This window comes from Rhinoraja longicauda, chromosome 2, assembly GCF_053455715.1.
Source record: "Rhinoraja longicauda isolate Sanriku21f chromosome 2, sRhiLon1.1, whole genome shotgun sequence".
Taxonomy (NCBI): domain Eukaryota; kingdom Metazoa; phylum Chordata; class Chondrichthyes; order Rajiformes; family Arhynchobatidae; genus Rhinoraja; species Rhinoraja longicauda.
In genome coordinates this window covers 2,726,210-2,743,127 of record NC_135954.1, presented here as the reverse complement: position 1 = coordinate 2,743,127, position 16,918 = coordinate 2,726,210, and the positions used below count along the sequence as shown (strand labels likewise).

Genomic DNA, 16,918 nt, shown 5'->3' with positions numbered 1-16,918 from the left:
TGGTCAGCGTGGACATGGTGGGCCGAAGGGCCTGATTCCAAATTGTATCTCTAATGTCCAATGTGCTGTCCTAGAAGAGGATCTATTTGTACTCGTGATTTGAGTTGATAACATGCAGAGCAAGTATTTCGCTGTGTATCTGTACACATGGCAATAAAAAAAAAAAACTTAAGCTTCAGGTGAGAGGGGCAAAATTTAATGGAGATGTGCAGCAAGGTTTTTTTATATAGAGAAGCTAAATTAAACTAAGCAGTGTTCCTATGTTCAAGATGCTCCAAGTTAGAGCACTGCATTCAAATGAGAAGGAAGACTAACCTCCGCAAGATATCCCCTGGGTATTGAGAATCCATGTAAGATCAGATGTTGCAATACTCACCAGGTCAGGCAGCATCTGTGGAGAAATGAAGTGAGCTATGTGTGGAGACACGAGGAACTGAAAATGCTGGTTGACAAAAGACACTGTGTTGGAGTAACTATGCGGGTCAGGCAGCATCTCGACCTGAAATGTCACCCATTCCTTCTCCTGAGATGCTGCCTATCCTGCGGAGTTACTCCAGAATTTTGTGCCTGTGAAACGTCACCCATCCATGTTCTCCAAAGATGCTGCCTGACCCGCTGAGTTACTCCAGCACTCTGTGAAACATTACCAATCCATGTTCCCCAGAGATGCTGCCTGCCTGAGTTAGATAGAGCTCCAGGGGCTAGTGGAATCAAGGGATATGGGGAGAAGGCAGGCACGGGGTATTGATTGGGGACGATCAGCCATGATCATAATGAATGGCGGTGCTGGCTCGAAGGGCCGAATGGCCTCCTCCTGCACCTATTTTCTATGTTTCTATGACCTGCTGAGTTACTCCAGCACTCTGAAACGTCACCTATCCATGTTCTCCAGAGATGCTGCCTGACCTGTTGAGTAACTCTAGAGTTATGTGTATGACAAGTTAATGATCTAACTAACAGTTCTCTCACAAAAGATGCTGCCAAACCCGCTGAGTATATTAACAGCATTTTCTTCAGTTAAAAAGCAGTTTTAATTTTTGAGATAGATAGTTATGCCTGGAGTTTATCGGTTTTGTTAAGTTCGGCAAATTTCATGGTCAAATTATGTTTTTAGTTATGTTTGTATTAATTTTGTTCTTAGTGAAACACATTTCCTGTTAAATACTCAGGCATTTATAACAGGCCTGTTAGAGATGGCGATATTGTGGGATTGTTTTGCATAATAAAAAAGCGTTGCTTTTAATTAAACTACGCATTGCTAACAATTATTTTCCGAGAGCCTGTCCATAGTGACCATTCAAATTATATTAATTTCCGTAACTTCTGTAATAGATACACGCTGTTTGCTGATGTTGGAGATAGCTGACATGTTTAGTTCAATTTAGTTTATTGTCACGCGTACTGAGGTACAGTGAAAAGCTTTTGTTGCATGCTAGCCCTTCAGCAGAAAGAAGTTTAGAGATACAGCGCGGAAGCAGGCATTTTGGCCAAAAGAGTCTGTGTCGACCACTGATCCCCATGCACTAGCTCTGCCCGACACACTAGGGACAATATTACAATCACAATTTTTCCGAAGCGAATTAACCTGCAAACCTGTATGTCTTTGGAGTGTGGGAGGAAACTGGCGGCACGGTGGCGCAGCGATAGAGTTGCTGCCACACAGCGCCAGAGACCCGGGTTTGATCCCGACTACGGGTGCTGTCTGTATGAGTTTGTACGTTCCCCCCATGACCGAGTGGGCTTTCTCCAAGATCTTCAGTTTACTCCCGCACTCCAAAGACGTACTGGTTTGTAGGTTAATTGGCTTGGTATAAATGTAAAATTGTTCCTAGTGCGTGTCGGGTAGTGCAGTGATCGCTAGTCGGTGCGAACTCGATGGGTCGAGTGGCCTGTTTCCGCGCTGTATCTCTGAACTAAACTAGACCCGGAGAAAACCCACGCGGTCACGGAGAGAGCGTACAAACTCCGTACAGACGGCACCCTCAGTGCTTGACAGTACTGGGCCTGTAGTCACTGGAGTTTAGACGATTGAGGGGGGACCTCATTGAAACTTGCAGAATAATGAAAGGCATAGATAGAGTGGATGTGGAAAGGATGTTTCCACTGGTGGGAGTGTCTAGGACCAGAGGTCATAGCCTCAGAATTAAAGGGTGCTTTTTTAGAAAAGATTTATGGAGGAACTTCTTTAATCAGAGGGTGGTTAATCTGTGGAACTCATTGCCACAGAAGGGTGTGGAGGCCAAGTCAGTGGATATTTTTAAGGCAGAGATAGACACATTCTTGATTAGAACGGGAGTCGAGGGTTTTGGGGAGAAGGCAAGAAAATGAGATTAGGATGCAGAGATCAGCCATGATTGAATGGCGGAGTGGACTCAATAAGCCGAATGGCCAAATTCTACTGCTATAAGTTGTGAACTTAATCAGGATTGAACCTGGGTCTCTGGCGCTGTAAGGCAGCAACTCTACCGTTGTGTGTTACTGTTGAAAGCAAAGAGTAGGAATAAATGGGTCCTTTTCGGAATGGCAGGCAGTGACTAGTGGGGTACCGCAAGGCTCAGTGCTGGGACCCCAGTTATTTACAATATATATTAATGATTTGGACGAGGGAATTGAATGCAATATCTCTAAGTTTGCGGATGACACGAAGCTGGGTGGCAGTGTTAGCTGTGAGGAGGATGCTAGGAGGCTGCAGAGTGACTTGGATAGATTAGGAGAGTGGGCAAATGCATGGCAGATGCAATATAATGTGGATAAATGTGAGGTTATCCACTTTGGCGGCAAGAACAGGAAAGCAGAGTATTACCTGAATGGTGGCCAATTAGGAAAAGGGGAGATGCAACGTGACCTGGGTGTCATGGTGCACCAGTCATTGAAAGCAAGCATGCAGGTGCAGCAGGCAGTGAAGAAAGCGAATGGTATGTTAGCATTCATAGCAAGAGGATTTGAGTATAGGAGCAGGGAGGTTCTGCTGTGTTACTCCGGCATTTTGTCTATCTTCAGTGTAAACCAGCATCTGCAGTTCCTTCATACACTTTTTTAGCATATTATGAGTTAAGTGTTGCTGAAGGAGATATTAAGGAGATTTCTATTGCAGGTTCATCTAAGGTCCAGACTTGTAGATCTACTTTTTATTTCAGAATAATCGGTTGAGTCATTATGTTGGGCTGTTAGAGAAAATGATTTGGGGCGGCGCGGACAAGCATGAGAAAGTCATAAGATCCATGCTCAATACAATGGAAGCATTATCAGAGATTGTCTTCCTGAAAAGCTTAACAGGCCTTATAGACAATAGACAATAGGTGCAGGAGGAGGCCATTCGGCCTTCTCCAATGAAAGACACAAAGTGCTGGAGTAACTCAGCGGGTCAGGCAGCATCTCTGGAGAACATGGATAGGTGACGTTTCACAAAGTGCTGGAGTAACTCAGCGGGTCAGGCAGCATCTCTGGAGAACATGGATAGACGACGTTTCACAGAGTGCTGGAGTAACTCAGTGGGTCAGGCAGCATCTCTGGAGAACATGGATAGACGACGTTTCACAGAGTGCTGGAGTAACTCAGTGGGTCAGGCAGCATCTCTGGAGGACATGGATAGATGATGTTTTGGGTCAGGACTCTTCTTCAGATTGATTGCAGTGTGAGGAGAGAAAGTTGGAAGAGAGGTGGGTTCGGACAGCCTGACGAGTGATAGGTGGATACAGATGAGGGCCCCAAAACCTCACCTATCCATGTTCTCCAGAAATGCCAACTGACCTGTTGAGTTACACTAACACTTTGTCTTTCTGTGTAAACCAGCATCTACGGTTACTTGTTTCTGCAGGTGAGGGGGATTTGATGGGCAGATGGGTGAACAAAAGCCAGAGATGAAAAGATGAGGATTGAATAGCTGTGAATTGTGAAGCCAGAGGAAGGAATAGAGGTGGAAGGGGGTTTGTTGGGCATGGGTTATGGGGGAAAAGGGGTGTGCATCCAGATGGGGCACAGGGAAACAAGGGGGAAAAGGGAGAATGGGGAGTTCCTGGGTTAGTGACCGAAGATACTATGTGGAATTCTCTGCCACAGAGGGCAGTGGAGACCAATTCTCTAGATGAATTTAAAAATGAATTCGATATAGCTCTAGGGGCTAGCGGAATCAAGGGAAATAGGGAGAAGGCAGGCACGGGGTACTGATTGTGGATGATCAGCCGTGATCACAATGAATGGCGGTGCTGGCTCGAAGGGCCGAATGGCCTCCTCCTGCACCTATTTTCTGTGTTTCTATCCTCCCGGAGACCATGACTTCTGATGGTCCAGCAATATGAATAATGCAGAAAGCAAACATAGAGTGCCGGAATATGAGCAGTGGGCCTGTGTACTGCAGGATAGGTATGCTCACTGTAAGGTTCATATCTTGTGTGACTCTCTCCATGTCGAATAGTATTATAGTTTGGGGTTCTCCATTTTAATTAAAGCTTTTGGTGTGTTCATCCTAGTTGAAGCAGTAAAAAAAAATGTTAGTCGTAGAGTAATACAGTGTGGAAACAGGCCCCTCGGCCTAACTTGCCCACACCGACCAACATGTCCCAGCTAAACTAGTCCCATTTGCCTGGAGTTTGGTCCGTTTCCCTCCAAACCTGTCATATCCATAGGTTGACATAAACTGCTGCAGTAACTCAGCGGGCCAGGCAGCATCTCAGGAGAGAAGGAATGAGTGACATTTCGGGTCGAAAAACGTCACCCATTCCTTCTCTCCCGAGATGCTGCCTGGCCCGCTGAGTTATTTCAGCACTTTGTGTCTACTTTCGATTTAAACCAGCATCTGCAGTTTTCTTTTCTACACTGTCCTATCCATATACCTGTCCAACTGTTTCTTAAAAGATGGGATAGTCCCAGCCTCAACTACCTCCTCTGGCAGCTTGTTCCATACACCCACCACCCTTTGTGTGGAAAACGTTACCCCTCAGATTCCTATTAAGTCTTCTCCACTTCACCTTAAACCCTTTTACTTTCTCCTGCATTCTTCCCGTAACCCCTGCCACCCGTACTAATCACGAATCTGTCTATCTCTGTCGTTAAACATATCCATTGACTTGGCCTCCACAGCTATCTGTGGCAGAGAATTAATACTTCATCATTGGCAACAAAATTGAGGTCCCTAGTGGGTGTAGGATAGTGTTAATATACGGGGATCACTGGGCGGCACTTCTCCCCATACCCCGACTCCGCTATCCATAAGAGCTCTATCTGGCTCTCTCTTGAATGCAATCTGTGGAATTTATTGCCACAGTCATTAGGCTGAAGTATTTTTCACTCTCGTCCCCAATCCACTAGTAACTTTGATGCCCTTAGTAATGAGTAATCAGAAATTAGTGTGTTAACCTATGATGAGAGTTTGTCGGCACTGGGCCTGTACTCGCTGGAGTTTAGAAGAGTGGGAGGGGACATCATTGAAACCTGCAGAATAGCGAACGGCTTGGATAGATAGAGTGGGTGTGGAGAGGATGTTTCCACTAGTGGGAGAGTCTAGGACTGGAGGTCATAGCCTCAGAATTAAGGGATATTCTTTTAGGAAGGAGATGAGGAGACATTTCTTTAGTCAGGGGGTGGTGAATCTGTGGGATTCTTTGCCACAGAAGGCTGTGGAGGCCAAGTCAGTGGATCTTTTAAATGCAGAGATAGATAGATTCTTGATTAGTACGGGTGTCAGGGGTTATGGGCAAAGGCAGGAGAACAGGGTTGGGAGGGGGAGATAGATCAGCAATGATTGAATGGTGGAGTAGACTTCATGGGCCGAATGGCCTAATTCTGCTCCTATCACTTATGACCTTAGTAATCAAGAACATCAATCTCTGATTTTTAAATACCTAATGACTGTGGCAATAAATTCCACAGATTGCATTCAAGAGAGAGCCAGATAGAGCTCTTATGGATAGCGGAGTCGGGGTATGGGGAGAAGGCAGGAACGGGGTTCTGATTGAGAATGATCAGCCATGATCACATTGAATGGCGATGCTGGCTCGAAGGGCCGAATGGCCTCCTCCTGCACCTATTGTCTATTCACCACCCTTTGGCTAAAGAAATTCCTCCTTATCAACATTTAATGAGATTGTCCTTTTATTCTGAGACTTCCTTCAGATCCTAGGCTTTACCACTACTGGAAACATCCACTCCACATCCAAATGATATCATCATATCATATCATATATATACAGCCGGAAACAGGCCTTTTCGGCCCTCCAAGTCCGTGCCGCCCAGTGATCCCCGTATATTAACACTATCCTACACCCACTAGGGGCAATTTAAAAAAAAAAAACATTTTACCCAGCCAATTAACCTACATACCTGTACGTCTTTGGAGTGTGGGAGGAAACCGAAGATCTCGGAGTAAACCCACGCAGGTCACGGGGAGAACGTACAAACTCCTTACAGTGCAGCACCCGTAGTCAGGATCGAACCTGAGTCTCCGGCGCTGCATTCGCTGTAAAGCAGCAACTCTACCGCTGCGCTACCGTGCCGCCCATGTTTACAACATTTATCAGAGATAACCTGTCCAACCCCTTAATAATCTTGTACGTTTCGATGATCCCCTCTCATCCTTCTAAATTCCAGTGTATGCAAGCCTAGTCGCTCCAGTCTTTCAACATATGACAGTCCCGCCATTCCAGGAATTAACCTAGTAAATCTACGCTACACGCCCTCAATAGCAAAGAGTCTATATCAAGAAGTCTATAAAATATCAAGAATCTATCTCTGCCTTAGAAATACCCACTCACATGGCCCCCACAGCCTTCTGTGGCAAATAGTTCCACCGATTCACCGCACTCTGACCAAAGAAATTCCTCCTCATCATCCTTCCTAAAGGACCATCCTTTAATTCTAAGGCTATGACCTCCAGTCCTAGACTTTCCCACTAGTGGAAACATCCTCCCCACATCCACTCTATCCAGGCCTTTCACTCTTCGGTAAGTTTCAATGAGGCCCTCATCCTTCTAAGCTCCAGCGAGTACAGGCCCAGTGCCGTCAAACGCTCATCATGTGTTAAACCACTCATTCCTGGGATCGTTCTTGTAAACCTCCTCTGGACCCTCTCCAGAGCCAATCTTTATGCATGCCTATTATGTTATAAAGTTTTCAGTTTTTGGAAAAAAACGCTCCTTAAAATTCCACGGCATGACCTTTGTTTCCTGCTGTTAACTTGAACCATGGGCTGTGTATACAATAGAACGCCCACTGTAGGAGCGGCAGAGTGAATGACGCAGCACATCTGCACCGTGCCAAAAGTTGTAGAGGTTAATCTACTTTCTTTATAGCTCCATGCTTTACTTTGCTAACCAATAAACTTAATTGTTCAGTGGAACTCAATTTTGGATGCTGTGGGCAATGAACAGTTGCTACTTTATTAGATTAGGAGTGCATTTTCGATCACTGTTCTTAAGAGCTGGTATTTTGTAATTCCTATAATTACAGTTCTATGTTCACTGACCGAAATGGCCATCCGTTAATTTTGCTGTATGCACTGTGCAAAGAAGCATGACATGATTGTCTTCTCAGCTGGCGATTAACATGGTTGAAGATATTAGCTAAAGATGAATTATTTGAGAGCCAATTCCTGTTTGCTCTTGTTTTCAATTTGAAGTTCCAGAATCCCAGGCTGTCTACAAATCTATATATAGACTGGTTATTTGGTTGTACCAAAGGTAAACACAAAGTGTTGGATTATCTCCTGGGTCAGGCAGCATCTCTGGAGAAAAAGACGTTGCCTGACCCGCTGAGTTACTCCAGCACCTTTGGTACAAAACAGCATGTGCAGTTCATTGTTTCTACAAATCCTTCTGGCTTTCAGAGCAAGGCATAGCAAGTGCAGTAAGCAGATTATTTTGGATTTGTACTCAAGTAGGCTTTTTATACATTGGCTTTCGTCCATAGAGAGGGAATGGGTGACGTTTCGGGTGGATACCCTTCAGACCCGAAACGTCACCCATTCCTTCTCTCTCTCGAGATGCTCCCTGGCCCGCTGAGTTACTCCAGCATTTTGTGTCTACCTTCGATTTTAAACCAGCATCTGCAGGTCTTTCCTACACTGTCTTAACTGTGATGCTTAAAGGGCAGTGGTTCTCCAGCATTCAATACCTAGAGGGAGCACATCTTTCAGATAAAAAAACAATTAAACGCTATGTTATAAATTGCAGAAAGTATATTATTTTGAAAGTTAATCCCATTTTTTTCAGAGGGTGGTGAATCTGTGGAATGTATTGCCATAGACACTGTGGAGGCCAAGTCCTTGGCTATTTTTAAAACAAAGATTGACAGGTTCTCGATTAGTAACAGTGCAAAAAGGCTACGGGGAGAAGGCGTGAGAATGGGGTAAAGAGGGACAGATGGGTCAGCCGTGATGGAATGGCGGAGTAGACTCGATGGGCCGATCGGCCTAATTCTGCTCCAATGACTTATGAACTTTTTTACGCTTCTAAATATTTTGCTCATGACTTTCTCTCTCTCTCTCTCTCTCTCTCTGTGTTTTGCAGCCAAGAAGCCGCAGATTCCTCCGGGAAAAGTGGCAACGAGGAGAATGGGGAAGTGTCGGATGAGAACCGGGACCCCAACACCGCGCCCGTCAAGCCCATTAAACACAAGAAAAAGAAGCACAAGCATCGGAGCAAACACAAGAAGCACAAGCATTCGTCGGAAGATGACAAGGAGCGCAAACACAAGCATAAACACAAGCATAAAAAGCATAAGAGGAAAGTGAGCGCGAGGTTGGAGAAGGACGATGATCACTCGATAAAAAGACCCAAGTTTGACGACTGTGCCCTGCTGGAGGACTTGGAGAAACAGCGGGCGATGATCAAGGCCGAACTGGACAGTGAACTCATGGAGGGAAAGGTCCAATCTGGCATGGGCTTGATTTTGCAGGGATATGTGTCGGACTCGGAGGAAGAGGGGGAGATCCACGAGAAGACCCACAACGGCGAGCGGGCGGCGTCCGGCCGCGATGTGTCCGAGATGCTGCCCGCCAGGGACAGCAAAGCCAAGAGGGAGGCCGTCGAGTCTAAGCCTGCTTCAAAGAGGAAAAGCAAAAGCAGGTCGAAAGACAGGACTAAGCACGCTAAGGCGGAGAGAAAGAAAAACAGGGTGGGCTCGGAGCACCGGAAAGAGAAGGAGAAGACTAGGAGCGAGTCGCACGAGCGGAAACGCTCCAAGAGCCCCGGCAAGGGCGGAGAGAAGAGCAAGTCTCCGATCTCGGCCAAGAGACGGTCGCAGGAGAAGAAGCGGAAGTTGAGTCCGACGGATGATAGCGCCAAGCCGAAGGACCGCAAAACCATGGCGGAGAGCAAAACGCGAGAGCGGAATAAGAAGTCCAAGTCTCCCGTGATGAAGCCGGGCAAGGTGGTGGACAGAGGTCAGAGATCTAAGTCCAAAGAGCGCGACAAGAGGGCGAGGAAATCCGAGGTGGAGAAGGATAAGAAATCCGCAAAGTCACCCCCGAGAGATGCTCCCTCCGGCAAGGAGAATCGGTCTCCCCTGAGGAGGCTCCCGCTGTCCCCCAAAAGGAGGAGCCTGTCTCCCAAGCACCGGGACAGGTCGACCAAGCACAGCCGATCGCCGATCATTAATGATCGCCCGCCGAAACCAAGCCAGTCTCCCTCGCGGAACATGTCCCCGCCCCGAAGAGCTAAGAGCAGGTCGATAGAACGGAGGCGGAGAGAGAACGACCGTGCCAGAGGTCTATCACCAAGGTAATGAGTCTGCCTTGTAAATGCTTATTCTTCAGGAAATTTACTGCAAAATACGTGGGCAGCACGGTGGCGCAGCAGTGGAGTTGCTGCCTTACAGCGCCAGAGACCCAGGTTTGATCCTGACTACAGGTGCTGTCTGTACGGTGTTTGCACGTTCTCCCTATCGCCGCATAGGTTTTCTCCGGGTGCTCCGGTTTCCTCCCACACTCCAAAGATGTACAGGTTTGCAGGTTAATAGGCTTCTGTGAACTATAAATTGTTCCTAGGATGCCGTCTTGTGCTGGTGATTGCAGGTCAGCGCGCACTCAGTGGGCCGAAGGGCCTGTTTCCATGCTGTATCACTAATGTCTAAAGTGAAGTAAAATTCTGCTGGTGGTGCAGTATTTTAGTGGTGATTATGAGACTTGCCGGATGAAGGGATATGGGTTATATGCAGGCAGATAAGAGTTGGTCTTAGCATTGTTTGGCACAAACACTGAGCTGAAGGGCCTGTTCCTGTGATGTATGTTCAATAGAGTCATAGAGTGATACAGTATGGAAACAGGCCCAATGTGCCCACACCAGCCAACAATGTCCCAGCTACACTGGTCCCACTTGCCTGTGCTTGCTCCATATCCCTCCAAACCTGTCCTATCCATGTACCTGCGTAACTGTTTATTAAACGCTGGGATAGTCCCAGCCTCAACTACCCCCTCTGGCAGCTTGTTCCATACACCCACCACCCTCGTGTGGAAAAAAGTTACCCCTCGGATTCCTATTAAATTATTTCCCCTTCACCTTGAACCCAAGTCCTCTGGTCCTTGATTCCCCTACTCTGGGCAAGAGGCTATATGCATTTACCAGATCTATTCCTCTCATGATTTTGTACCCTGGAATTTAGAAGAATGAGAGGGGATCTTATCGAAACATATAAGATTATTAAGGGGTTGGACACGTTAGAGGCAGGAAACTTGTTCCAGATGTTGGGGGAGTCCAGAACCAGGGCCACAGTTTAAGAATAAGGGGTAGGCCATTTAGAACGGAGATGAGGAAAAACTTTTTCAGTCAGAGAGTTGTAAATCTGTGGAATTCACTGCCTCAGAAGGCAGTGGAGGCCTATTCACTGAATGCATTCAATACAATACAATATATCTTTATTGTCATTGTACCCAGGGGTACAACGAGATTGGGAATGCGCCTCCCATACGATGCAATAATTTAAGTAATTAACAGCAACCCAACGAAACGAAACAATTGTAACAGTTTTTAGACAGGGTAAAGTGCAAGTTGATCTATGCGTTGTGGCCATCCGGCTCAGCAGGACCGGTTCATAGCAGCTATGGCCCTGGGGATGAAGCTGTTCCTGAGTCTGGAGGTGCGGGCGTAGAAGGCCCCTCCTGCACCTATTGTCTATTGTACCATGTTCCTTTTAACATGATTGTGCTAGAATGCACTACAAAATAAGATTTTAAACTCCACACTAGAATGCTGCCTGGATTAGAGGGCATTCGCAATAAGGAGAGGTTGGACAATCGTGGATCGTATTCTGTAAAATGTAGGAGGTCGAGGGAAGATCTGATAGAAGTATATAACATTATGAGAGGCATGGTAGCGTAGACAGTCAGATCCTTTTTATTTAGAAACATAGAAATATAGAAAATAGGTGCAGGAGGGGGCCATTCGGCCCTTCGAGCCAGCACCGCCATTCATTGTGATCATGGCTGATCATCCACAATCAGTAACCCGTAATCAGATATGCCTTCTCCCCATATCCCTTGATTCCGCTAGCCTCCAGAGCTCTATCTAACTCTCTCTTAAATCCATCCAGTGACTTGGCCTCCACTGTCGTCCGTGGCAGAGAATTCCACAAATTCACGACTCTCTGGGTGAAAAAGTTCCTTCTCACCTCAGTTTTAAATGGCCCCTTTATTCTTAGACTGTGGAGAATTAGAGTCTGTAATTAAGGAAGAAATAGGTCATCGCATAGAGAGCGTACTTTACTTCAGAGATACAGTGCGGACACAGTCCGTTCGGCCCACCAAGTCTGTGCCGACCAGCAATCCACGTACACTGACACAAACCTACACACTGGGGACAATTTACAATGTTACCAACGCCAGTTAACCTACAAGCCTGTGCATCTGTGGAATGTGGGAGGAAACCAGAGCACCCGGGGAAAGCCCAGGTGGTCACGGGAAGTACATGCAAACTCCGTACAGACAGCACCCATAGCCAAGATGGAGCCCGGGTCTCTGGCGCTTTGAGGCAGCAACTCTACCGCTGCACCACCGTGCTTGGTAATCAAAGCAAGTCAAAATGGTTTCATGAAAAGTAAATCATGTTGACAAATTAGCTATAGTTCTTCGAGTAGAGCAGAGTATCTCAATCATATTTTCTGGAAATCCGCATACATACCCGGAGAAGTGTATATGGTTTTCCATAAGATTTTCCACAAGGTGCCGTGTAAAACAAAATAAGAACTCGCGGAGACACAAGGAAACTGTGCATGTTGAAATCTTGCATAGAGCACAAAGTACTGGAGCAACTCAGTGGGTCAAGCAGAATCTCTGGAGGACATAGATGGATGATGTTTCGGATTGGGCCCCTTCAATAGACAATAGGTGCAGGATAGGCCATTCAGCCCTTCGAGCCAGCACCACCATTCAATAGACAATAGACAATAGGTGCAGGATAGGCCATTCAGCCCTTCGAGCCAGCACCACCATTCAATGTGATCATGGCTGATCAATCTCAATCAGTACCCCGTTCCTGCCTTCTCCCCATACCCCCTGACTCCGCTTTCTTTAAGAGTTCTATCTAGCTCTCTCTTGAAAGCATCCACAGAATTGGCCTCCACTGCCTTCTGAGGCGGAGAATTCCACAGATTTATAACTCTCTCACTGAAAAAGTTTTTCCTCATCTCCGTTCTAAATGGCCTTCCCCTTATTCTTAAACTGTGGCCCCTGGTTCTGGACTCCCCCAACACTGGGAACATGTTTCCTGTGTCTAACGTGTCCAACCCCTTAATAATCTTACATGTTTCAATAAGATCCCCTCTCATCCTTCTAAATTCCAGTGTATACAAACAAACCCAGTCGCTCCAGTCTTCCTTCAGACTACAGAACACAGCAATGGAGAAGGGTCCCGATCGGAATTGTTGCCTGTTCCTATCCTCCATAACAACTAATGGCATTGGGGGTGGGGTTGGGAGTGTGTTAAATGGGATAAACATTGGTCACCACAAGGCAGAGTTAAAATAAATGGGTCCTTCAGGTTAGAAGGTTTAGTTTAGTTTATTGTCACATGTACCGAGGTACAGTGAAAAGATTTTGTTGCGTCCTATAACTAATGGAGTGCCTCAAACATCAGTTCTCGGTCCTTGATTATTTACTATTCATAATGATGACTTGGCAGGGAAGCAGAGAGTAAGATATGTAACAACAAGGAACAGCGGGCGCTGGTTTATAGCAAAGATGGACACAAAATGTTGGAGTAACTCAGTGGGTTAGGCAGCATCCCTGGAGAACATGGATAGGTGGCATTTTGGCTCAGAACCCTTCTGAAGAGATTCGGTCCGAAGAAAGGTCGGCACGGTGGCGCAGCGGTAGAGTTGCTGCCTTGCAGTGCCAGGGAGCCGGGTTTAATTCTGACTAGGGGTGCATGTATGGAGTTTGCACGTTCTCTCCGTGACTGAGATCTTCGGCTTCCTCAGGCATTCCAAAGACACATAGGTTTGAAGGTTAATTGGCATGGTAAAATTGTAAATTGTCCCTAGTATAAGACGTTGGTGAGACAGCATTTAGAATATGTGTGTGTGGCCATGATGGTGTGGGTCTCTGATGATGCTGGCTGTCTTTTTGAGGCAGCGAGCGGCTCCCGTAGATCCCTTTGATGGTGGGTAGGTCAGAACCTGTGATGGACTGGGCAGTGTCCACAACTCAGTTGCCCCTCAGGTCCATATTAAATCTTTCCCCTCTCTCCTGATCTCGGGAACAGAACACCCTAACATCAGAATGTTCCTACTCTCTCCCAGTTTAAATGTATTCCCCTTTTTCTGCAAGTCTATTAAACTAAAATTAATTTTTAATAGGCATAATATTACTTATTTAACTGAACTCTTCAGATTTGTGAGGAATTCTTTCTTTTTGTTCCTTACTTCTGTGATTATGAGTGTTTTTCAGTATTGTGAAACCACATGGTACATGTGTTTGTCCACCACTTTAAAGTCAAAACTGCGCCACCAAATGAAAATCTGCTCAACCCCTGCAGAAACTCTATGAATCGGCCTACCACAATAACATGCTAAGGTTGGCCAACACCATTGTCCCTGACCCCGACCATGTCTTGAACAGTGAATATGAATTGTTGCCATCAAATCGGAGGTCCAGGGTACCATGATTTAATAAGGTCAGACTGAAGCACCCTTTTGAGCACCAGTCAATCCTGAAACTAAACATAGAACTTAACCCCAGATCAAATGTACATTGAAGGGTCTTGAATGTGTCGTCATTTGTGATTGTAATGTTATGGTCAATATATGTATCCTCGTTTCTTGTCTTACATTCTTTGTCTTTGTTGATGTTGCAAGTGGAGCTGCTGAGATGCAAGACAAATTTTAGATAATAAAGTATTATCGGATCGATTTACTTCTGCTCTAACGTAAATTGACCATGACCATAAGAATTGAGAACACTTAAGATTAAGCTGGGATTCTGTCTTCCTCTCTTAACGCTCTCTGCCGAGTCTTTTCCAAAGCTGCTTTGTCACCTTGGAGAGGAATTAAACCAAGCTCTGAATGTAACATGGCCAGCAGCCTGTATGTTGTTTGTTTTGTTTTGATTGATTCTGTAAGATGATCCGACCTCCCGGCTTCACCACTTTTAATTATGAGTCTTCAGCAGTAACACCTAGATATTGTTTTCCCCCTCAAACTTCCTTCTGGGTTTAGATTAGTTTAGAGATACAGTGTGGAAACAGGCCCTTCGGTCCAACTTGCCCATGCTGACCAAGATACCCATCCATACTAGTGCCACCTGCCCACATTTGGCCCATCTGTATATTACTAAAAATCTCATCATGTGTGTGTGTGTGTATATATATATATATATATATATTATATATAATGTGTGTGTGTGTGTGTGTGTATGTTCCTGAAATACAGCCAAAACGGTACACGATAGCACAACAATTTTAGGGGAGCCTTACTCACCATTTGCCTGCGGTGTGCAGTATCATGTTTTGTTCAAAATGTTGCGCTATCATGTACCGTTTGGGCTGTATTTCGGACACGTACCCCAATAAAATAAACATCGCCATTTTGATCTAATTCTTCCGTGTTCAATGTTGTTGTTAAATGCTGGTTCGTTGAACGATGACTCCTAAGGTAAATGCTCAAATTTTCTTGAAATTAAAGTTTGGCCACTCAATAATATTAAAATTGAGTCTCTTTTTTTCCCCATCAACTGCCATCGCAACGGGAACCCAACGGGTCGTCTAGTATCCCTCTAAATCTTTGCTCTCTGTGTACCTGTTCAAATGTCTAGATCTGCATGTTTCGTTTGGACGGGGTTGTTCTATCATTGTTTAGTTCAGAGATACAGCGTGGAAACAGTCCCTTCGGCCCACCAAGTCTGCGTCGACCAGCGATCCCCGCACAACTAACCATAATCCTACACACACTAGGGACAATTTACAATTTTTAGGAGCCAATTAGCCGAGAAAACTCTGCAAACAATTCTGTTTTAGGGCATGACAACATCTTAATTTAAAAGCTACCGACGCAGGGAATAGTCAGATCAGGCAGTGACTCTGCAAAGGGAAAGAGGACAAAAAGAGTCAATGTTTAGCAGAAGAGAAGGTGGGGAATGGATAGGTAGAACAAATAAGAGGAGACCGCTTTTTCATGTGGCAAATTAAATCCAATTCTGTTCGTCATATGCAAACTTGTGGATGAAGTTAGAGCCGAATTTGGACTGGGCTTGTATACTCTGGAATTTAGAAGGATGAGAGGGGATCTTATTGAAACATGTAAGATTATTAAGGGATTGGACATGCTAAAGGCAGGAAACATGTTCCCGATGTTGGGGGAGGTCCCGAACCAGGGGCCACAGTTTAAGAATAAGGGGTAGGCCATTTAGAATTGAGATGAGGAAGAACTTTTTCACTCGGAGAGTTGTGAAGCTGTGGAATTCTCTGCCTCGGAAGGCAGTGGAGGCCAATTCTCTGGATGCTTTCAAGAGAAAGTTAGATAGCGCTCTTAATGATAGCGGAGTCAGGGGGTATGGGGAGAAGGCAGGAATGGGGTACTGATTGAGAATGATCAGCCATTATCACGGTGAATGGCGGTGCTGGCTCGAAGGGCCGAATGGCCTATCATCATCATCATCATATATATACAGCCGGAAACAGGCCTTTTCGGCCCTCCAAGTCCGTGCCGCCCAGCTATCCCCGTACATTAACACTATCCTACACCCACTAGGGACAATTTTTACATTTACCCAGCCAATTAACCTACATACCTGGCCTACTCCTGCACCTATTGTCTATTGGACGCACAGTCATGGGTGTATGGTTTAGCTTAGTGCAGCGTGGAACAGGCCCATCAAGTCCGCACCAACCAGCGATCCCCGCACATTAACACTATCCTACACGAGGGACAATTTTTACATTTGTAGCAAGCCAATTAACCGACAATCCTGTACGTTTGGAGTGTGGGAGGAAACCGGAGCACCCGGAGAAAACCCACGCAGGTCACGGGGAGAACGTACAAACTCCGTACAGACAGCACCCGTAGTCGGGATGGAACCTGGGTCTCTGGCGCTGTGAGGCAGCAACTCTACCGCTGCGCCACCGTGCCTCAGTATAGCGAGTGTTGTCACGGGTTATGAATGCATCCTTGCAGGGCGCCAGTGGTGAGAATATTTGTGGAGGATGTTTTGTCACCTATTCTCACTGTGATTAACGAAGCTCAGTCAAGGAGACTTGGTATCTGCATGGTCCTGATAAGTTTGCTCATTTTGGTACGTTTAAATGTTGTTATCTCATGGGCCATTAGAATGTAAGTTGTTATCTCCAATACTTCAACGGGCGGCACAGTGGGACAGCGTTAGTGTTGCTGCTTTACAGCACTTACAGCGCCGGAGACCCGAGTTCCATCCCGACTATGGGTGCTGTCTGTACGGAGTTTGTACGTTCTCCCCGTGACCCGCGTGGGTTTTCTCCGAGAT

The 16,918-nt window shown here is 46.0% G+C and overlaps 1 protein-coding gene across 6 annotated transcripts in view; it reads left to right on the top strand.

Moving 5' to 3' along the window:
* prpf4bb (pre-mRNA processing factor 4Bb) overlaps positions 1-16,918 on the top strand; it is a 71,817-nt gene that overhangs the window by 11,904 nt on the left and 42,995 nt on the right. For all 6 annotated transcript variants that reach the window (XR_013548345.1, XR_013548344.1, XR_013548346.1 and 3 more), the window contains exon 2: positions 8,502-9,713. Coding sequence is in view for 1 of the 6 variants with exons in the window: in XM_078413908.1 (XP_078270034.1) it covers positions 8,502-9,713 (1,212 nt within the window). In the remaining 5 variants the exon portion in view is untranslated. The remainder of the gene's footprint in view (positions 1-8,501; positions 9,714-16,918) is intronic.